This window comes from Neodiprion virginianus, chromosome 7 (assembly GCF_021901495.1).
Source record: "Neodiprion virginianus isolate iyNeoVirg1 chromosome 7, iyNeoVirg1.1, whole genome shotgun sequence".
Classification (NCBI taxonomy): Eukaryota; Metazoa; Arthropoda; class Insecta; order Hymenoptera; family Diprionidae; genus Neodiprion; species Neodiprion virginianus.
In genome coordinates this window covers 2,600,455-2,624,919 of record NC_060883.1, presented here as the reverse complement: position 1 = coordinate 2,624,919, position 24,465 = coordinate 2,600,455, and the positions used below count along the sequence as shown (strand labels likewise).

General features: G+C 38.1%; 1 protein-coding gene across 1 annotated transcript in view; it reads left to right on the top strand.

Moving 5' to 3' along the window:
* LOC124308749 (hemicentin-1-like) overlaps positions 1–24,465 on the top strand; it is an 82,669-nt gene that overhangs the window by 31,724 nt on the left and 26,480 nt on the right. Inside the window, exons 2-3 of the mRNA XM_046771762.1 lie at positions 21,042–21,174; positions 23,338–23,546. Of these exons, the coding sequence (XP_046627718.1) occupies positions 21,042–21,174; positions 23,338–23,546 (342 nt within the window). The remainder of the gene's footprint in view (positions 1–21,041; positions 21,175–23,337; positions 23,547–24,465) is intronic.

The window sequence follows — 24,465 nt, the reverse complement described above, 5'->3', positions numbered from 1 at the left end:
TTTGCAAAATAACCTGTACGATCTTACTGTGAATAGAAATGGTAAATGACAAAAAAATTCGGAGATGGCCACAATTTTTTTTTTTTTTAATTTTTTTCTTCTTTTTCCTTCTCTTTCTTCGATCATTTACGAAGAATTGACCGGTTAACTTTCTTCACGGTTGAACGAAAGAGAGAATATAAATCAGCTTTTTAAAACCTGTCCGATATATTTTACGTAGAAGGAGGAGAAAAAAAAAAAAAACTCCATCCTACTTTTTCATATTAATTACTCAATTACAAATATTGGTTTTGAGGTAAAAAATGATTGCCAATTAAAAATTGTTTGCGTATTGTACACGCTTTGCTGTGTGTCTCATTCAGGATCATCAATTTCCAAGCTTGTTTTTTTCAAAATCTATTTAACCTGCAAAGAAAAAAAAAAAAAAACAACAACGTAACGGATGACGTTAAATATTTATTGGAAAGTCGAATAACTCGGGGTAAGAAATCGATTTTCCGCAAAGATTTTATAAATCGTCACCGATACTTGATTGGTACGAAACAATTTTCACATCAAAAATTACATCGTTGTATATTTCGGAATGAAAACATGATATTTCGGGAATCTTCGTTCTATTTAATGAAAATGAACCGGATCGCGTGTCATTTTTCATTTCAAAGCCTTTGCGAAGGTTGAATAAGGTCAGTTATGAATCCGTTGACCGCGACATTAGAACGAGTGTGTAATACGCGAGGCCTCTAATTACTTAAAGGGATTTTGAGGGCTGGTTTTGGGGACAGTTTACTTATTCCGGTCTGCAGGAATTGACTCGGACCTTGCGTCCCGGGGTTCGCCCGACCGGCTCTGAGGGTAATTAACGAGCGATGAACACGGAACTCGGGAATAACGACGAGCAAGTTGAAGATAAGGTCCCTTCCGTTACGCCGCCGTGTCGAAAAGGGGGTTCAACGCTTTCCAAAAGCGTCGATTTTACCCGAACGCATCGATCAATCTTTCCGAGCGATGCGCGGTGACGTCGTTGACGATTATTTCTTCCTCCCTCTGGTATGATTAACCGAAGTGTAAGAAAAATAAATTTGATACATATTTTTTTTTTTTTGTTCGTTTGAAACTTTCCGAAATATCATTGAAATGAGAAAATTTTTTGGAACGTTGTTTGAAACAATTATAAAATTTGTAACGGAATTCTGAGAAATCGTTGGAAATTTTTTTAAACAACTGTACTCACCTTATACGGTTAATCATTTAGGCAGCTTTGAAAATTCTCGAAAATAAAAGACACGTGTTTTAACGATTTTGAACAATCTTCGCGTACCAAAATTCTTCTTTCAATTCATGGTCTTCGTTGAATTATTACACTTTTCATTTCATGCTAGTAAATTTCATCTTCTTTGCTGATTTCTCGTTAGAAATTACGGAGTGAAGAGGGGAGAATTTTTTTTTTTTTTTACCAAAAACGGAAAATCAAAATTAGATATATTTTATATCGTAGCTTCCCAGCGAGTGTGGGAAGTAAGGGGTTCACGATCTTCGGGACGTGATTAACGACCGTGATGACAAGCCGCATTATCGAAGATAGAGAGGTGAAGACCCGGGTGATAAGAAGTGTGGGGGAAAAGAGAGAGAGAGAGAAGGGGAAAAGAATAAAAAAAAACTGTAAAAAATTGCTACTGTAAGATTTTTCAGGTTCCAGACCTGGTAGCGGAAAAGACGCCAGAGGGCACGTACGCCTTCGGGATCGTGAATCATTCGGGAACCGCGAGTTGGCGAGGCGACAAGATATATACACACATACACATTACACACACACACACACACATATGTATATATTAATACGTATATATAAATACACATAAAACACACGCGTGTGTATCGCGATGGAAACACATCGTCCTCCACGTTTTCCCAAGATGTCCGCTTCGTGGGGCGGAAAAAAACCGCGCGAAAAGAGCTGCTGCTGCTGCTGCTGGAAGGCGAATGTAAGGAAAGCAAAGGGAAAAACAAACGTATAACATTGCAGATAGACACGTAGAACGTAATGTGAAATTCCAAGAAACGTGTCAGAGTATAAAAAAAAATAATGATAAAAGACGAGGGATAAGAGGAAACGGAAGAAAGATGTATTAAGAAAACATCGTCATACGTTTCCAATAACTATTATTCTATTGAGAATCAAAATTTATGTCATTCCAGCATACGTTGCTCATTTGATTCCGTGGTGGTTTACCATTTACGAAAAATGTGGGAATTTTTTATGCCGCGGAAATCTCTGAAAGAAATACGTTTCTGTATTATGTACAGTCAGGGAGTAATCCCCTACCTTTATTGACCGAGCAAACTCACTCTTTTTTTTTCTACCATACGTTTTTTTGACGACTTTCAGGATATGAGTAACTTTTGGGGATTCTGCTACAAACGGGCGATGCACCGTAAAAATTTGAACCCTTGCAGTTAGTTTGTGTATTTAACATAGGAAGGAAAAGGATGAGTTTGCTCGGTAGGTAAAAGTAGGCGTACTAGATGACCTCGTGACTTACGATCTGTAACCGTGGACTTCCTACTTTCGTGCTCTTCATTATTTCCTGATTGTTTTTTCAACTAAGTCTCTTTCGTGTTGGTAATCAGCTAAATTGAAACGACAAAAACCAAAATTAAGCGTGAATAAATTATTCGAGTATAGAAAATCCAATCCTACGGGCTAGGAAAAAATTGCGAAATAAAAGTTTGTGAAACTAGGAACGAAAAAGAAAAGTGAACAAAAAAAAAAAAAAAAGAAAACAAACAAACAAACCCCATAAGTGATGGCGACGTTTTGGTCGATAAGCCTCGACACAACGCTTGCCGATCCATCCAAAAGGGGTGAAATAAAATTAGATCAGGGAATGAATGACTCCGGGGGTTATTGCAGTATGTATCCTACGTGCAGGTATACGCATTTACATACATACATACACGCATGGATGCCCCTCTAACTGTATACAAACACAGGGTGAATTGCGAGGGTGAACAATTGTTTCAACTAACTCGTTTTGTTTCGTACACGCTTAATAAAGTTCGATTACCCCGGCTCAGTCGTCAAATCCTATTCGCAGTACAAAACACATATGTATGTATACGTGTATATATATATATTTATATACACGTACATAACCCGTGGCGTGGCAAACGATCACCGTGAAAATTCCCCTCACCACCCTTTTTCCAATTATTTGAAACGCGAAACTTCACCTCGACAATTATTCGTTGTGTATATACTCTGTACGTCTCGTTTCCTTGTCAGGGAAATTTGTTCCACTTTTTTTTTTCTTTTTTTTTTTTTTTGTGAACGATCAAAATTCTTCTCTCGTATAACATCCGACGAAAAAGACTCAAACTCGTGTTATTTTAGACAGGATTCTTTTCAATTTCTGTATTCAAGTATTTATACGTACATATATATATAAATTTTGAAAAATTTTACGTCAAAGAAATATCAAAAAGTAATTATTGTTGTTATTACTGTTTTTTTTCTTATCAAATTTTATTCAGTGTTACGAAAACCTTTTAATAACGTGTAAATACGAAATCTTTTAATTCCGTTGAATTTTCATCAAAATAAATAGTTTCATTAAAAAGTTGTTTTGTGAGTTCAGCTGATTGCTTTTCCGTAAGAGAACGAATTAATGTTTACAATTTCGATGAAAGATTTGTTGGGTTTTTTTCTTCTACGAAAACTTTGACTCTAGTTTTGAGTAAATTTGTCTTTTCCTTTCGAGTAAACCTCGCGCTAACAAGCTCGAGTCATAACGATGCAAATTCAACAGAAACGCCGACGGGAAACTTTACCAAAATTCGTCTTATGTATTATACATCGGTGGAAAATTGCGCTGTGAGAATTTTCGATCCTGACCCCAAAGATCAAGGGCAGGGACCGCGAAGCGTGACGTGTATCCTATCTATCCTGTTTGCCGAAAATAGGCAAGAATACCGAATTCCGGGACAACGACTCCTGCGGACAGAACGTCCCGGTTTCGGAAAGATAAATATTAGCAGGGGATCCTGAAGGTCCTTTCGCTCCTTGCGCCTTAACGAGCCACGGATGTACGACGACGTTTTCGGTTCAGATCCAGACTCTCACTCGCGCAACCGCGTCTCTATCTATCCCAGAAATTTGTGTCCGTGTAAAGTACAGGGACGCAGAACCTACGGAGGAAACCTGTCCGTCAGGATGATGAATTGCCCCGAAGGCTTTTGCCGCCGTTGCCTGCCTCCTCGGTGCTCTCGGGCGATAATTCGCGATTACACCCTCGCGCCTGCCCTTCGTCCTGTGGCTGTTTATTACAGAGGGCATCGATTCTACAGTAACTACGGTTCAAGTACGACAAAATTATCACGCAAGCTAGGATTGCAGAATTTAACCCTTTGCGACACAGCGTTTCGTATGTGAGGCACCTTATTTGAATCGGTTATTTAAGATTTATTTTCAATTTTTGAAATATCGCTGTCACGTTTTTTCTGCATGATTTGAATTCTGAGATTTCAATTTTTCATGTTTTAGGAAAGATTGTTAGGATTCCGTGAATATAGTGAGCGCTATAAATAAACAAAGTTTTGAAAATGCCTGTTTATACAGAATAAATGTTGTTTTTGGGAAGGTTTATGGGGACTAGAAAAGTGGTACTCGGTAATGTTGGGTTTTTGGGGTTGATAAAAACGAATCCGAGGACAAAAGTTGAAAATTCAAAATAACTGATCCAATATACTGGACTCAAAATATAAAAATTTATCCAAATCGCTCGTACTAATTTGACTGCAAGGAGAAATATATCCTTCAAACAGTTAACTGTTAAATCCTCGTTGATGTTATCTATGTAGGATTAAAGTTGTACGGAATTTAAGTTCCATATAATCGAGAGTTTCCAAAATTCAAGTTCTGCTGTCTTAAAATTCTACGGAAATTTGCCAGAGAATTAATGATCGGTGCAATAACAAATTGTCTAGAATTACGGTTTTAAAAAATTAAAACTGAAATGAAATCGATATTATAAGCAACGATAAAAGTTTCGCACGATTCAATTTTTATAAAATACCAATGCTACAGATGGAGTAACGTTCCATACGAAATCAAAGTTCTAGCTAATGAAAATTTTCAAGAACGTTCCGGAGAATTCCAAATTACGTAAAATAAAAGTGCAATCAGATAAAAATTCTATAGAATCAAAGTTCCGAAAAATCAAAAATCTGACGAATCAAAGAGTTTCATACAATAATAAACCTCTGCACGGTTAAAGTCCTAAAGAGTCAAAGTTTTTCAGGATTATCCACCCGCAGAATCACAAATTCAACGATATTGAAATTCTCCCGTATAAAAAAAACCTCATCCAGAATTAATATTCCTCGGCTACTGTCCATGTTTCATATGGATAGCTGCGTCCACGTCTGTCTCTCGCAGAGACAATATCTATCGCATATCTATAATAATACCTCTGGCTAACCGAAATATATATCGCAGTTTGATTTCCTGCGGTACGCGCGGAAATTTGGGAAACGAAAGTACGCTAGAGATACGCGGCATTTCGATTTGAAATCGGTTTTCCTCTCCTCTTCCGAGCGGTCGGTGCTCCAATAACGGCCACGCTTCGAATTAATTAATAGAGTATCCGCAGGCTGCTACCGGCGGCTACTCTTTCCTTCTGGAAATGAAACGAGATAAGAAAAAAAAAGACTTAAAAAAAAAAAAAAATACAAGAAAACACCAATATCAAAAATGAAGGACTGAAAACACTCGTAGAAAAGAATTTCAATTTCGTTGTTTGCCTCGCAATTTGACCGAGAATTTATTTACGTAATTAAACAATTGTAAGTTGGTGACAAAACATCGCGCGTTCAAACGTTTGCAAATTCTGTGATAACCGAGCGAATTTCGTATGATTTTGAAAAGTTTAATCGTAGTGGAAAAATCTTAGTACATGATGCTTGTGCAATTTTCAGTATTTTTTTTTGAATTTACTTTACTAAAAAATTTTTTTTAAAAATACTCAAAAATTCGCTCGATTTTCTTTGACGATGGTTCATTTTATTCAGAAGATCATTTTCTACAGATTCTACCGGAACAGGTTTATTTATTTTTTTTTTTCCAAAGGTAAATTCAATATTGCCATTTGTCGATCACAGTTAACATCAGTGAAATATTGTTAAATCAAATATTCAACAATGCTAACATGACGGAAAAATGAAAATCTCTGAGACAATTCGTAGAAAACTGTATTTTGGATAAAATGAATGATCGCGTAATAAAGTGAATTTTCAACAATTTTCCAGCGACTCGATACCGATATCCAAACAGTTTTCTACATTGATTGTAAGTTTAAAAATATCTTCGTACCAATAACGATCGTGAGAATTAAACAACAGGTAACTCAACGTACAGATTTCCGGTGAACAAACTTTCTCAAAGTCGTCTCTCCGGCAGATTTTAAAACACTGCTTTAGCTCGGGGTGGAAAAAAAGAAAAAAAATAAAATAAAATTTATTCAATAAATCTCAAAGGCTGAAAAATTCCGAGACGATGCATCCCGGGTGAAACTGGACCTAAGGGACGAAATTGCGTCAGCATTCTTGTTCCGCAGAGGGTGAGAGGGAGGCGCGGGGATCATAGTAACGGTCCTTACAAGCCTATATATAATATGTACATGTATATACGTGTATAAATGGGACTCCGAGGGCGGGCCTAATGGGGTAATGTGTCCTTTATGGAGGTCCGGCAAACCATAAAAGCTCGCACCACGGCTGTCGAGCAAGTGCTGAAGGAGAGGAACTGCTGCTAGCAGCCCTCGTGTGTTTCCTCTTCGTGCTGATGTCGATTGTTCGTAGAATAAGGTGGAGGATACCGCAGCTGTTTAATTACAAGGCAGGGGGCGGAGAGGAGAGCGCATCTGGGTGTTAAGGGAGGCTCTGCGGTCCGTAGAACAACCCGAGGCCCTCGCCCTTGTCTCTTGATGCTGTTTTACCTCGGGGGGGCGGGGGTTGGCCTGGATTACTTTGCCTCGCTGATGCGGGGTCGTTAAGGTCACGCCGTTGGTGTAGAATCCTTGGATAATGGAGAGCGATGTTATGATCGGTGTGTTTTTTTTTTCTTTTTTTTTTTTTTATTCTACTTTTTATCACCCTTCGCCATACCAGGAATCAATTTTTCGAAATTCAACGAACCTTTGCGGTTTTCGAAACTCTAGAATGCGAAAATTAAGTTTTTTTTTTTAAAAAAAAAAAGAAAAAAAAATGATCCCGGATCTCAAGTTTTTTGTTTTTTTTTTGTCTTTTCCACTCACTATTTTCGCACCCTCTTTTCTTTCAACGTTCGCGTACTCACCATCTCGGATCAATACACACATTTCTGATTCGCGATCGTCTCGCCACCCGTGGATCAGTAATCGTATCGGTCTGATGGCGTCGAAATGGCTTTCGGACAGAGCTAAATCGTTGTTGAAGTACAATTTCTCGGGCGTCTTCGGGTTCAAAGTCGTATAAAGATTGAACTCAACGGTATTATTTAGCTCGTCGAAGCCGATGAAAACGTCCATCATTAAGTTCCAAGGGCTTTCCACGCTGTTTTCGATCACGTTGAACACTGGGTGAGAATGAAATAATTAGAACGGTAATTGAGGGTAAAAGTGACGAAATCTTGGGCGAAAGTTACACGCGTGAAATCATTTCAAAGTCGCCAAGGCAAACGAAGTCCTTTCAGTCCCGAGGTTTCTCCTCGAGTTTCATTGGGTTTTTATCCTCTCCTTTTGAACACAAAAAACTGTGACCGAAGTGTTTTTTCTTTGGTCTACACGCTTTTTATCCGACAGCTCGGTAATTATTTTTTTACATACGATTACCCAGAAGACGTTGCGAGCCTTCATTTTTATCGTCCGATTCTCGACGCGTAGACCACTACTAATTCGTCCAGCAGTCACCTGCTTGATGAACAATGAAAAAAACTACTCTTACTTATATACTCGCAACTGCCGGTGATGGAAAGTAATTAAGATTCCTCGCTGCGAGTATATATTTATTCTTGTGTCACCGAAATGATTCTATTCCTGTTTTTATCGTGGTTCTTATCATAATTGTACGCTCTCTGAACGTTTATCATATTCTTGTCTCAGGCTAACCGTTTTCTTTAAACCGTTTAACGGTGATGGTAATTAGTGTACCTTGCAAACGTGATATTACCAAAAAATATCTGATTCGAGGTAGTGTCAAGTTATGCTTGAACACTTTGTGATTTTTGCTCCTCAAGATACGGAAAATGCGATATCTTGGCGGAATGAGAACGGACCGGATGATATAATTCATGTTTTCAATCATAATTTAATTCTGAGGCTGTCGCTTCCGCTTTCAATCCCTTCCTCGGGCAATTGACTAATCGAGGTATCGCGGTATTTGAATGCAAAAAATTTTACAGAGCGTAAGATATATTTTTATCATCAATGCTCCAGACGTTTTTGATCATGACATTTTTTATCCCATTGAAAATTTAAATTGAACGTGATACTCGTAAGTTTTTTACCTGACGAATTGGACACTTTACAAACGTGTGAAAACAAAAATTTGCTTGTTTCAACTTCATTTGTGCTTCTGTAGAAAAAAAAAAAATCTCGACTTGATATTTCGGATCATCATTCCATGAATCTTACGATTAATTTATATTTAATCTTTCACCAAATTCCTCGACATTATCACCGAATCTACCTTCAAGTGTAGCCCATCCTGACCCAACCTAACGCGAGTTATTGTACGGTCAGGTTAATTTGGGTGGGCGATATTAGCACCCTGAACGTATCCGAGTAATGCATACTTTCGAAGCACTAACGAGGTGAATATTGGACATATTAAACAATGAATCCCGTTAACGGGAGGATGATAATGAGATTACCCGTCTCACAAACTGACGAAGCACAACGTTTATACCATCGCGGTGATCACAAACTACAAGAAATCTCCTAACGAAAGCAGAGTTTCGTCGTAAAACTTGGAAAAAGAAATTGAATTTTTTACCCATCCAAATGATCTCAACCATCAATTTTTTTTGGTTTTTTTTTTTTATCCTTTGTTTCAACGTAAAACGGATCGATAAGATATTTTAATATAATTCGTCGACCAGTTCGTTCATACGCGAGCAGCTTTTCAAACATTCTTCGGTTACAAAGAATAAAAAAAAAATAAAAATCGACGAGAAAAATACGAGCAAACTTATCGATTCGAATAAATATTTAATCAAGGACAAAAATGTTTCTTATACTGGGTAATAATAATCGCGGTGTTTCGAGCACGCATTATCGCGTATCACGTACAAGATTTATATTTATATATATATATCCAATAATTATATAGGCTCAGCGGTACATTATTTATGTCACAGGGTAAAGCTTTACGGGAACTGAATCAATATCTTATAAACCGGGCCATTAAGCCACGTTTAAAGGGGGATGTAACATTCTTAACTTTTGCCTGTTTCCACAGTCTCGCCTTTTATACCCTGTATGTAACAACCTCTTGTTCTCTTCCTTCTTCTTCTACTTTCTTTTTTTTTTTTTTTTTTGGGTCCATTAAGACTCTTGACCAACGTCCTCGTAAATTCACCAACTCGGATCTCTCGACGTGTTCAGGGAAAAATAAAACATTTTAAGACATTTTATTCCCTGTTATTGCATATAAAATCAGTTTACATTATACATATTTGAGTATCGCGTTTGAATTACGATTTCAATGTTTTTATTATCGTTATTATCAATATTATTGACCTCGTCACACCGATTAATGACCGGTTCAATTCCTCGTTATAAAACCCAGTTGATTCGTACCAAGATCATTATTATGATATTCTACATTTCTTGCTGTGTTTGCAACGAAAATTATTTGTATTCACTGTCGAAGTATCGATTGAAAAACATTTCAAGGTGTATGAAAAATCTTGTAAATTTTCTTACGAATCATCATTGGTGTGAAATATAACTATTCGATGAGATACTATTGATTGTAGAATTTTTTTTTCAGATTTATTCCTTAACTGATAACATTTCGCAAGTTTGATCGTGAAAATTTATCATCTAGCTTAAGGGAAGGAATAGGTTCAGGACTATGCTTTTTAAATGATTTTCATGAATTTTTTGGCAAGAGAGGCAAGTATATAATTTATTGAAACTTTGACAACATTTCATACGTATATTCAAATGAATATCGTGATTTTTTTTATGTGTTTTCTCGGAAAATATAGATGATATCAGTCGCCATCCATCGGAGGTCACCGTCAGAATGTGTAAATTCTGGAGGCCACAATTTTCATCTGAAATCAATAGGGTTTCAAATTTACTTTAAGAACATGTCTTTCTTCTATGTGAACCTAAATGTGGAGAAATATCATTGTTTGAAGTATTTTTTTATTGCAAAAAAAGTTGAAAAAAAAAAACCATTCATGAAAATCACTAAAAATGTAGTCCTAAAATCTATTTCCACCTTTAACTATGCATTTTATTCGTGAACATCATTATTCCGGATGTTGTTTAAGCTTGGATTGAATCACGTTACACGCGTATTGCGTTATGTGATACAATATTAACAGCCAAGGGCGTTAACGGCGGTATTCTTTTTTTTTATTATTATTATTTTATTTTTATTTTCTTTCTTCTTGTTCCCTCTCCTTTTTTTTTCCTGCCAGATCCGAGGCGCAAAGGAAGAAGAAGGGAACAGTGAGACGGATCCGGGAGAGCGGACCCCGTAGGGATTAAGTCCTACCCGTTATACCTAAATCAATTCCTGGCCGACAAATCCTCGAGGATGCTGCCCGACGGGGGATATTTCATCCCGTGAATTCCCGGCTCTCCTCCTCCCCCCGCGACTCCCTGCACAAGGCAAAAACCCCCGGCTATCGCTTTCGCCCCGTGTATACACACACACACACACACACACACACACACATATATATATTCATATATATATATATATATATATATATATATCTACCGTGCGGTACCCGCCGAGAGTTATAACTCCCATCCACCCTCTTGTCACACCCCCTCTTTTCAACCTCACGCACGCACGCACGTACGCTAAATAATTTCTAACCGCTGCCTCTGCACCTTTCGCCGGAAGAATGGGGGGAGGGATTGATTTTTACACCCCTTTCAGAGCCTGCCGATATACACGTAAATCTCTCAAAGACCGGTTATCAATGAATCGGACTGTCAAGATACTCGGTTCATTGTCACTTATTTTAATCAGATCGCCTAACACGCGGAAATTGTTTGATGCCGATTTTTGGTTCGGTTTTTAGTTAGCGGACAGTAATTTTTTAATTCTTAAATAATTTGTAATAAAGTTTGATAGCGATTTTTAATTCGGTTTTTTGGTTTCATTTTTAGTTAGTGAATGCAAGTTTTTGGATTTTTGAATAAGTAATAAAGTTTGATACCGATTTTAATTTAGATTTTTGGACATCGAACATCATAATTCTTGAATCCACGAGTAGGTGTATTATATATATAAATTTTTATAAACGTAGATATACCGATTTTTTTATCTAGTATTATTATTTGACCAGTATTCTTATACAGACCACCCTTGAATTCTAACGTATTCGTATAATTTGACGGCAATTTTTTTCCGGAACATAAGTTTTCTGAAAAGTGTCGCCAAAGTTATTACTTACAAATAGACTTTCGAAAATAACGGTTGATCTAAATATTCAGCACCGATTTTCAGTGTGACTTCATATCAACGGACATAAAAAATCAACTGTTTATTTAATTAACAAACGCAACAAATTTTACCACACAATTAAGTGAATCCAAATGAGTTTTTTTTCTTATTCCTTATCAATTTTAGCAAATTCAAAATTATTAATTGTAAATCTAAGACAAATGCATAGTAAACGAATTTACGTCGCTGTAACGTTTTTGTAAATTTCCAATCTGATATCGTAAATTGACGAATCTTTCGCAGGATAAACGTGCGAGTAAATTGACAATAATTTTCAACAGTATCGACAAAAAGCAGAGATCCTAGAATAAATTGCATTATTCCCGAATCGAGACGAAGTAAGAAATATGAAAAGATAGAATCGATCGTCGCATAAGCGATATATATCTTCGGCGTTTGTTCGTCGTATGATCTGCGGGTCGCTGAAAAACGTTGAACTTTATCCCCGACGATACAAGAAAGAAGAAATCGAGTCTGCGGAACGTTTGACCCGACGACGTTTCGCCGGGGTTTGCCGCTTTTCTCCTCACCCTTTACACTCTCTCGGTTAATCTCCGTCATTCGCGTAATTCTCATGCTCTCACGCCGCTCTTGTACATTACTCTCCGCACTTTCTTCGCCGCGAGAGAGATAAGAACCGATGCCTCCGCCGCTTCCCTCTTCTTTACCTTTACTCTCCCAGCCTTTCCCTCCTTTTCCCCTGCCGTATAGAGAGACAAACCCTTGTTTCGCCTGAATCATCTTTTTCCCCGTTGTATATACAGCGAGGCGGATGGATATGTATAGGTATATATAGTGAAAGGCGCCGGGCTTCGCCCGCATCCTCGTAATACACCCTCCTCCTCCTCCTCGTCTCTTTTCGTCTTTCATATCGTCCCCCCTCACCCTCCAACACCACCCCCCGCCAACTCTCTCAGAATTCCACTATTTCCACATTATTTCAGCCATAAATTTCCTCGGCAAAATGGCTCGGAATCGTCCTCGATCTTTCACCCCCCACCCAAAAAAAAAACCTACACCACCATCCAAATTCCCCCTTCCCGTTCAATCTGTGTATATAGATATATATTCACGTATACTCGTATACGCAACCAGAGCTACGCGCGCCGCTGCTGCCCGCCAGATAGATGTACGTAGATAACATTTGCAGTTATACATTTTGTTTGTTTTTTTTTTTTTTTTTAATTTTTTTCGTCTCCGTTTTATTCAGTTTTGTTGAAAACTTTTTTCCTTTGCATCCGTTTTAGCTTTTTTTTTTTTTCTCACCCTCAGTTTTTGTCGAAGGAAAAAAGAAAGTTACAGTCTGAGCTTTTCGCGACATTTAATTTATCTCCTCGTTCACGCTACTTCATCTTCCGATTACAAATTTTCGTTTGTCGTTGGCACTCGTATTTTACTCTTTCGTTTTATGTTTTTTCTTTTTTTTTTTTTAATGTCAAATAAAAAAATAGACACATTTACGCAATAAATTGTTTATATTATTACCCATTTTCGTGAGAATAGAATTGGAATCGAATTAACCGATAAAGTGGAACAACTTATGACAGGGATAAAGGAATTATAGAGGTGAGTTTTGGTGGAATTAAATTTCTCGCGTGTTCGGTTTTCGCCTCCGTTGGGCAGAAAGCTATAATTGCTGTTTCGCCATAATTAATTCGTTTCCCATCCACCTGCACCATTTCACTCGACCTCTTTCCATGGCCCGAAATTCCCTCTACATGCACTCCGACACGCGTGTAAATTCTGTATTATCTAACGCCGCGATATATTATACATAATTAAACCCGATTTATACCGTCGAATGATGATCCTGATATATTAATTACACCTACAAACCAACAGATACAGATATGCCTGGGTATAACTTTCAAAAGCATCTGCGTATATTATAGTTATATATGTGTGTGAAATAACGGTATGATAACGGCAGTAACGCGGTGGAATGAAAAAGAAAAAAAGGAGAAAAAAAATACACGCGTCGTAATTACATTCATGCAGAATTAATGATCGTGCAAGGGTTGATTCTGTTTTTTATTTTTTTTTGTTTTTCTAATATTTTCTTTGCCATACGGCTTGTATATTAAAAATTCTGTTTTAAATTTTTACGGAATTACAAGATGAATTTATTCGCATGAACATGCACGAGTTAATTAAAATTGCACAAATTCATTTCGTTACATGATTAAAGTTGTTATAAAAAAATACTTACATACGTATCATAAAAATATAACGAAATACGGAATGAACACAAGAACTCAAGATTTTTCTTCAACACTGAGAAACGAGTTTATTTAGTGTTAAGAAACGTATACTTGGATATGGCGATGTCAATATTTCGTTATTATTATCAAATTTTGGATGAACTAAACAATGATCGATCGAAACGTGTTAATAGTTTTTTCAAAAATTTGATAATAACAACGAAAAATTTATTTCACCATAACCAAATACACGTGTTTCTTAACATTGAATGTAAACTCTATTCTCAGTGAACGTTATTGGCTTTTTTTTTTTCTATGACAAAAAATTGGCTGAAAGGGATTCTGGAATTTTTCCGATATTTACAGATCACCGCGTCACATTTTATGCCAGTCTGTTCGTGGCATGTCCATGTATCGAAATGAACTCATCTGACGATCAGGGGTCGGTTTAAAAAAAGTGTAATGAAGAAGTCAGTCAATTTTCGTAACCAATGGACTCGTACAGCTCAACTTTACTGGCGCAATTCGACTCTGTAGCTAATCAGTAACGCGACCCGATTATCGCTACCTACTTACTGACTCACTTACTCGCTTTACTGCTTTTACTTGCAAAGCGGAATTTAGTCTGATTTTTTAACAGGGCAACTGCACCGAGCTGTTCTCTGTAATAACCATAAAACCGTACCCGTAATTCGCACTCTGTAAGTCGTACTCCGGTTAAAAACCTCACGGATTGGTGTTGGTTTAACAAAATTCGAGACGAGTCATATCCCACGAAATAGAAAAATTGAATGAAAATTTTATTTCATTAGCTACAGTAAAAGTAAAAAACTCTCAAGTCGCTACACGATACAGAAGATTTTGATTCTGACTAACGAATTGCTTGATTTCATTTCGATGGATTTTTTTTATCGATATCTTAATTTCAATTTCACACTTTGGACGTCGTCCTTGTATCTACAGATTTTGATATTACAACGAAATCTTCGAAATTTTTGATACCGATGTCCGTTATGTTGGATCCATTATTTATAATATTCGAATATGAAGATAGGAATCCACCACTTCGAGTGTTGATATTTTCATCTCAGTTTTATTTATTCATCATTGAAGCAGAAAATAAAGTGAGAAGAAGAGATGAAAAGAGAGAAAAAAAATGCGGAAATCCGGGGAAAAATGGCCGATGGTAAAGAAAAAAAACACCCAAAAAGAAAAAAAAAGATACGAAAAAAAGAAATTTCTCCGCCCACTGCAGACGATGAATGGAATGGACTTGCTGGCCGAGTGTGCCAGGTGGAAAACGAAGTCTGAACGTCGGGTCCAGAATGAAGGGACATTATACACGTTACATCCGATGAAAAAAACCGGAGAGAGAGAGAGAGAGAGAGAGAGAGAAACATAAAATACGAAGAAAAAAAAAAGCAGGAAATGATATAAAATAGAATTGGGGGTAGGAAGCGAGGAAAAAGCAGCTACGCTAAAAGCGAAAGACGAAAAAAAAGTCGAAATAAAGAGAAAACTTTCATCCCCATGGAGCCTGGTGAAAAAAAAAAAACGAAGAAAAAAAGAAAAAACGTCTCGCTGTATAGACGGTGTTGATTTGTGTCCACTGGATACGGCGCGGCCAGTGAAAAGGCTATTCATGCTGCAGCCCCGAGTCGAAGTTTCGTAGACCCTCGTGTACGCCTGCAAGCCCTGCGTTTCGCAGGACGTGGTAGGACTATCTTTGTACCGAAAAGAGAACCTATTCTAGATCTAAATTTGGCCGATATTTTTGTTTCTTCCACGTTTAGATTCGGAGTAGGAGATTTTTGAAACCTTTACAGGTCTTCCATAGCCTTTATATCTTCGAGGCTTCTGTAGGTTCTTTACCGTAGAATGTACAATTTTAGTCATTGGATATTGAGATCGATACTTGAATTTTATTTCGATATTTGGATCGATCGACGCGTGATGTGTGATATCATTTTTTTTTTTTTTGCATACATATACGTCGGATTTCAAATATCAATCCTACGAAGTAGTACGTATTGTGCTCATATTATTTAATCCGCCATGACAGTTACATTTAATTCTCTTATTTCTAATAACTTTTGCAGTTTGTCTTAAGCCCTGAAATATTTCAGTAACTGAATACACTGAGAGAAATTTTTAGTTCCGGTTACCGCTCAGTCCTTAACTATTTTCATTTTTTATTACGATCGAAAAATATAGTTCTATGACATACGATGACACACCGTATTTAAAAAAAAATAAAACGTGTAACTCACGTATGGATTATATCTGAATACCTTCGCGTATACGTGGATTTACCAATGCATGCATTCGTGCAGAATCCGTATATTTCTTTCAGCGATTCGAACCGTTAGTGACGTCCCTCGTGGATTTTTTTTTTTTTTTTTACATCGCCATCTCTTGCATCAACATACTTTTTTACGATACGATTTTTCCCTCTTTCAAGCAAAGGGATAAAGCTGAACGAGGGAGAAAAAGTGAACGAAAAACTGGTCGCAAACGTCCAGCGCTTTCGCAAAAAGCTGCAAAGCTGTTTCGCATTGGGCTTGACTTCCGCATTGATCTGCTGCTCCGGTTGTAAATACTGGTATAACGGTTTTGAAAGAATTTTAGTGCTCAATGTTTTTTTTTTTACACTATGCCAACCATTTTTCGATTAATCCAATTGTACCGAAGATATTGAATTGGATTCTGAGTCGAGCTTTCACGAAATTTTTGTCGAATTGATCGGTTTTTCCTTTAATTCACGCTGAGATGCTCAACCTTCCGCCTTTTTATTTATTAAACTACTGTTTTGATAACAACCGCCGAGTTTTTTCGTTCTACATGGCCTCTGAAATATTTGAAAGTCCAAACAACAATGTAAGATTTATTTATTCATCTATTGAAAACATAGCACATGTAAACAAATGGTCGAAATTCGTACTTTTTCTGCTAATCAACCATAAAAATCCGAATACCTGTTTTTACAAAAATTTAATACACACCAAAAAATTGTACAGAATTCTTTCAAAATTTTACTTCTTGATCTTATTTGTCTACCATATTGAATTTTCGAATTTCGAGTTCGGATTCGTAATCAGTGACCCCAAAATTCCGCGAATGCCAAATTTCAAGTGAATCGCATGTAAAGAATAATGTACGCATGAAAGGGTCAAGCGGTTCGATTTCTGATAGGAAAGAGTTGAAGTTACAGTTTTAAGTACTCGTGCTTCTGCCTGAACCAAAAACGGCGCAATTTAAGTTCAATTGTGCATAAAGCATAAGGTGCGAAAAGTGTCCCGCAGGCAAAACGCGCTCTAATTCACTCGATTTGGTTGAAAAGGGCGCGACGCAATTCCCTCGGGATTCCGAGTAGCCTTTTCTACCGACTGGTTCTCGCGCACGGAATTCCGAATTCCCATCGCTCGTCCTCCACCTTATTCCTTATTATTCCCGTTACCCCCCCTCTCATCCCTCTTCCTCGGGGCGTCCGCGTCGCGTAACGTCGCGACGCGACGCGTTCTCCGCTTCTCGAGGGAAAGTTTATAGTACACTCGCTTACGGAGTTTAACCGCTATTTTTCTCGTGATAAATGAAATTGTTCCGCGGGTTCCTCGCCCCGAGAAGGATGAGGGAGAAGCCCGCCTACCCGAGGCCCGAACTTTATGCGAACTTATAATCCGGCCGCTCGGGCGACGTGGAGGGGGGGGGGGGGGGGGGGAGGGAAAGGGGAAGAGGGCGCTGTACGCCGATTCCCGTGTTCCACAGTTCCGCCGTTCCTCCGTCCATCTTCCCCCACTCCTGACGAACCGCGGCATTCGCGCAGCGAGGCAATTCCAGCCGATGCGGCGAACCTTCCGCATCCCCCTCCACTTTTACCGCTGCTGCCGCCGTTCCACATTATCCGATAAATTACACCCCCAACCTGGCAAACGGTTCAACAAAAATCGCGCCCCAACTTCCAAAGCTCGCGGGTGACTCGGGCTTTCGTCGACAGTTTTCTTGAATGGAAAAATCGCGAGCGGAAATACGTCGCTCTTTGGTACACTCGGATGAATTGTTGCTCCCTTTTCTGAAACCTGCTCAATGCTTTTGAATCGACTGCTTGGAAAAATTATGCTTCACAATTTACACGTTTGCATCGAACGCTGCTTAACTTCCTGATGTAGGGGGCGTTGGAATGATGTGTTCTACGAAATTGATGATTCTCCCGAGCCTGTGCTCGGAATTCGTTCTTCGAACAATGGTTTTTATGGGGTTTTCTTCTTTTCAAATTGCGCGTTAAGAAACAAAGTATTATCTTGACGATTCAAGGTATGAATTACTGGGAAAAATTGTAATGGCTGGATTCAAGTGATGGATGAAAAATAAAAATCTAACACAACGAAACGAACGTTACCAAAAGTTTAAGCTCGAAGCTAATAGATTCAAATTGGCATTTAATCGGGTTCTAAAAAACACCCAAAAAAAAAAAAAAAAATGAGAGCCTGATTGAAAACCCGAAGAAATGAAAAAATGTCTGATACTGTATCTAAACCATGTTCGAAATCGCAGTCCAAATGCAAATTGAATATCGAATTTTTATCTACATCATTGGTATCTAAATCCTGATGAAAATCCGAATCAGGATTAAAAACTTAAATTCAATATCCAAATTGAATTCCTGCACAATTAAAACTGATATCTAAAAAAAAAAAAAATGCGACGTCGCAAGACTTTCATTTGAATATATCGTAACACCAACACATCGTATTACGGCACCTGCAGCAGCTGCTTATAAACGAATTCCTAAACAGTTTTCCCCCATTCCTCGGTTTGTACAATATCCGTCTTACCATGCCCATAATATAAACTATTATACACGAGCAAGGAACTTCTTAGAAGGAGTTAAGACCTGAAGTGAGGTGTGTTGAGACAAAGGCGGCTTATGCGGCGACGGTTTAGGTGTCATGTCCTATATGCATATATGTATGTGTGTGTGCGTGTAAATGTATATATATATATATACACGAGGTGCTACACCCCTGCGTAGTTACGTATAAAGGAGGGGAGTTTGGTTCGCTCGCGGAGATGAAGGGAGGGATACGACGCGACGGAGTTCGTTAAATTGTGATAACTCCATCTACATGTAAATCTAATCGCCCCGAGATAAGGCACTCTGTGACTCGACGCCTCCGCCACCTTCTGATCCACCTTACCTATCCTGCTAGGGATAATGCGGCATGCCCTGAAACATCACCCGCAATTTTAACCAGGGGGTTAACTCAACTTTGGTCGCTTGGCTTTTGGGCCGCGTTGCGTTACGTTACGTTGCTTTGCGTTATTCCCCGTGTTATAGTCTGTTCAACCTGGATTAGGTTTGGGATACATCTGGGTACTTAAACCTTGGAGTTACGCTCGTGCTCTCTTGTTCCTTCGATCGCAAAACAACTGCTGCAAACTTACCCACGGATCAAGTTGCGTGTACTTTGTCCAGGGTGATTGTTACGGGGGATCTACGATTACGTTTCGGAATTATCGTTATTTCGGCGTTTTATAGAAACGTTCGGAACGCAGTGAATTATAATACATGGTTAAAGAAATTCGTGTTGTACCGTGTTATATCGTTATACCGTGTACGGAATACGGGAGGAAAAATAGTTTTGAAAAAATTTGCTGCGTTCTTATTTCGGTGGTTAAATCTGCATGCCAAGAATATATACATATACATCCTGTATGTACACAAGAAAGCTGTTGGAAGGAGAAAAAATTGTGTGCGTCGATCGAGAGGTTGGTCGGGAGAAAAGTGGGAGTTGGGTGAATTGGGGTGGAAAGGAGCGAAGCAAGTTGGCCACTTTTCTTTGAAGAATCGTCGCGTTTGCGGACGGAACAACTAACCCACAACCCATGGCCGTGATGAGAACGTGGCGTGTTCGGTGCCAATCATGGTACACGGGTTCCATTATGAGGATGATTATTGCTATTTGTATGGGCGGCAAGCTCGACTGTAGTTGTACAACATCGGTGCTCCCAGGCAACGTTCGCAAAATCTACAGGGAGTTTTATCCTCTTGGTTTCCTCGAAGGAGTTCCGAAACGAGCCAATGAAAGAACGAACGAACGTCGAGTGATTACCGGCGGTAAAACCAACCTAGCGCGGTTGTCGAGTCAATTTTTAATAAATTACTGCGCTTCGCGCAACGGCCGAACTACCTTACGTGGAAAAGTGGATAAATATTTTGTATTCACTTTGCTCTGCTTGTATGATTGCATTTACAGCACGTAAAGAGAGGACTGTGGATGAAGTAGGGAAGGTTGATTTATTCACTCGGGATTTTCAGATAACGAATCAATAAGTCAGTTGCATATTTTGGATCCTTCTTTTTTTTTGCGCTTGAGATTGAATCAGCTGCAGAGGTTCGTTGTCGATTTTTTTTTTGATACGGTTTTGAAATATTGAATACATTGAGTTATAAAATTTATGGAAGACAACGCGTGAATATTGAAAATTGTTGAACAAGTGAATTGAATTACTTGAACGAACGAGTGAACGTTGAATCAATGCGTGAACGAATTAAATAATTACATCGAGAATAGACACAAAATTGATGAATTACGGTTGAGTAAATTGACGAGTGAGTTAGAAAACGAGTGACTTAATAAATGAATAGCATGATGAATCTATGAATGGGTGTACCTATAAATGAATAATGAGTAAAAAAATGTATAATTCATTGCGAGAATTAATAAAAAAAACCGCTTCGGTGACAGATTGAATAAGTGGATAATTGTATAAATGTGAGCACAGGAATGTTTCTTCGAGCGTAAATAGACCAAGAAGGGAACGAAGGGAATGAAGGAATGAACGAATGAATCAATGAAGGGATGAATGAGTGAACGAATGAATTACTTATTCAATTATTAAATTGATGAATGAATAAATAAATTGTTCGATTATTGAATTCACGAATGAAAAGATGAATTAATTATTGAATTGACCAATGAATAGATGAACTAAATATTGATTCGACGAATGAATGAATGAATGAACGAACGAACGAATGAATGCTGCAATGCGGCAAATACCCCTGAATCATGATCATTCGATGTCTAACATCTCCCCCTTTTTCGTTTTCAGTACCGGTGATCGACGTGGTTGGTGTCGCGGGTGACAAGGTGCAGTTACCGTGCGACGTGCAGCCGACAGATCCGGACGACGCAATATTCATGGTGTTGTGGTTCAAGGGGGACGGAATGGAGCCGATATACAGGTAGGAGCCATGGGCGGGGAGTTTAGATAAGAAGAATAACGAGCCCAAGCCGTGATGGGGGGTGAAACGAAATGGGAGAAAGAAAGAGACGGATTTACGGTGCGCGGATCCCTCGGAGATTTGATTCGCCGGTTCCCCGGTAAAGAGGGAAGGAAGAAAAAGGGGGGCCAAGGGACAAAAGCGAAAGAAAAAAAAAAACGGAAAAAATGGAGCGCCTCAGAGGAAAGGAAAAAAATTATGGTCCACCGAATTTCCCTTTCCACTCTCTCTCTCTCTCTCTCTTTCTTTTCCTCTTTTTTCTCTCCTCCTCTTCTTGCTCATCCACCCCCAACTCCTTAAATACGAATGGTAGCTCGTACAAACTCGCGGCTACAGGCACTGAAGAACCGAGAGGGTGAAACCATCCCCCGTTTCTCTTGCTCTTCTTCCCCTTCAGCTCTCGTAAAATATGTTCCAATTTTATTTCTCACGTTATACCTATTTCGACCGCTCGCAAAATCGTCTTTCTTTTCTTCTTTTCTGCAGTGTTATTACTCTTCTGCTTTTTCTTATTTTGTATTTATTTTTTTTTTTTTTCTTCCAGTCTCTCTCTTTCTCTTCGTATTTCGATCTTATCCCCATCATCCTCCACCCGTCTCTGCTCTCAAAAATCCCCGTTTTACGATCATAAAGATACATCGGCAAAAATCGAGATTACACGCGAGTAAGGTACAACGAGTTTATTTACTTTTTATTCCGTAGAATTTTGGCTGGAAGGATTCTTAATTTCCCATCTTTGAAAGATATTTACTCTGAAGCAATGTAATAACCATTCGAAGAAGAAATGAAGGAAAAAATAGAATCAGGAGGCTTAAATTTTTTTTTATAAACATCAATTAAATAGCGTAAAAAATTAATTTTTCCTGTCGTCGCGAATTCCCTTCTTTTTTTTTTTATTCTTCTATGTATAAGAATTTTTTTCGTCACTGAAATATGTTTTAACCAGTGATTAATAAATTTTTTCACAAATAACGAACCAGCATATTAATTTGATTAAATATATATATTTCAAACTCTTTTGTTACGCATCAAAAAGGAATCGTTTCAATTTAAATTTCAATTGGCTTGACAATTTAGTTACTGCTGTGAACCCTTGTTTCTATACGAACGATACGTACGAGCCGAATAAAACCTCTATTCAAAAGAGAAACGAAAAAAGGGAAGATAGAGAGAGAAAAAAAAGAAATTCGCGAACTCTCGCCTCTCTTTCTCTCTCTCTCCTTTTCTGTTTATACATCGACCTCGTTATTCCCGCTCCGTGAGTGAGTGAGCGAGTGAGTGAGTGATCTCAGTCAGTCACAGGGCAGGCAGAAGAGAGATTCGCAGAAACTCAGTTCTCTCCTCTCCTCTCCTCTTCTCTCGTCGCCTCGCCGCGCAGTTGCCGAACGTAATTTAACTTTTAGTCGGTGTCGAGAGGCCAGAGTTCACTCCTGGATGCCTAATATGCAATCACGTACGGGGATTACTCCCCAGGTGACTACGACCCCCTTCTTCTTTCCATCCCGGTGCTCGAATTAAACCGAGCAAAAATCATCCCACCTCAAGGATTGCCCAAAATTTATACCATAAATCGTCTCAGCGCTGCGAGAACTCAATTTTCGTCTCCTTTCGTTACACTGTAAATTATTACTCAGTTTTATAAAATGTTAATTTGCAGATATTTATGATAATTCAGCACAGCCTCTTTGCGATGTAATTGTGTCAAGATCTCAATTTAACCCTATAATTTGACCAATTCTGATAAAAGGAAAAAGAGAGAGAGAAAAAAAAGAAAAAGAAAAAAACGCTTCTCTTACAGGAATTGTGAAAATTTTAATTCAACATTCAACAAAATTTGTTCCCGAAAGATTTGACGAAATTGTAAAAACGTGGAATTGTAAAAGTTGCGGTTTTTAGTTTTCATTCAGCGTGTACTTTTTTTAATGATATGAAAACGAAGAAAAAAAAATCGCCACAATCTGCACAAATTTGAAAAATTTCATTTCCGGGATTCGTCCAGTTCTGAAATCGAGTTTCAAGAATCCTGTAAAACTTGTTGAAATTTCTGACGCTTCTTTCACCTATTTTTAAGGTCACCTTAATTTGGGATATCGATTTGTGTGATTGCGAATTTTGTTTTTTTAGCTTCGATGTGCGGGATCGCCAGTTTTATTCCCCATCGTTGTGGTCTTCGCCGACCGCTTTGGGACCCAGGGCCTTTTTTGTCACCGCTTCTAATCCGGCTCACCTCAGCATCGACAGGCTCGAAGTTAAAGACGAAGGAATCTACCGGTGCAGAGTCGACTTCAAAAATTCACCGACCAGAAACCAAAAAATGAATTTAACCGTGATTGGTGAGCGCATTTTTTATTTCCATACCAACAAATATGGCGATAGAAGAGTTTGAAATTTTAAAAAGCAAAAGATTTCTTGAAAATTATTAATTATCCTATCGATAATTAGAGATTATAAACAATTCAATTGAAATTAGTTGAATTGTTTAAGCAATTAATTTTCGATTGTCTTTGACAAAAAAATATTCGACCGGTTTATAGAGGTTTTTTTTTTCTATCAACTTTATTTTCATCCTCGCGTGTTTGTTTTTCAACTAAAAAATTTTGTGGACAGTTTCTAATTAGTTACGACGATGAGAAAAATACGAAAGTAAGATTTCTGATAGTAATTTAATCTTTTACTTAAACCATTTAACATCGAATCGGTATCCAAACAGAGATTAAATATTTTCGTTGTAGTCATCAACTAATGGTATCGCTTCAATCAAATAAAATGCATTACTAATTAAAGCCTATCGAGGCTCGAATGATCAATGGAAATGAATTGATTACACTCCGAACAACCGAACAACGCAGTTCATTTCAATCTAGCAAAGTGTACAACGAATTTGAATCACGTAAATGGTATTGCTCTGCAGAGAACTAATTCCATAGGTTTGATAGGTTCTGACCCCTTTTTCCGCGTAAACGTTTCGCAAAGAAATCAAGCTAATGAAATAATTATCATACGAGGAATTCATTATTGTTTCTGGTAAAAATTGTCCAAGTAATTTAAGCTTACGGTACACACGGAAATAATTTCTTTTGTCACGGTTACTAGAAAATTCCAGTTGGATGGTTATCTTAGGCGTAACAGAAATGTTTCGTAACATTGTTGAGATTGTAGAAAAATGTGATACGAGTAACTGGATTGATTATACTTCTACATTGTCTGGTTACTGCGGTATTCAATTTTTTTACTGTTGCATCGGCATCAAAA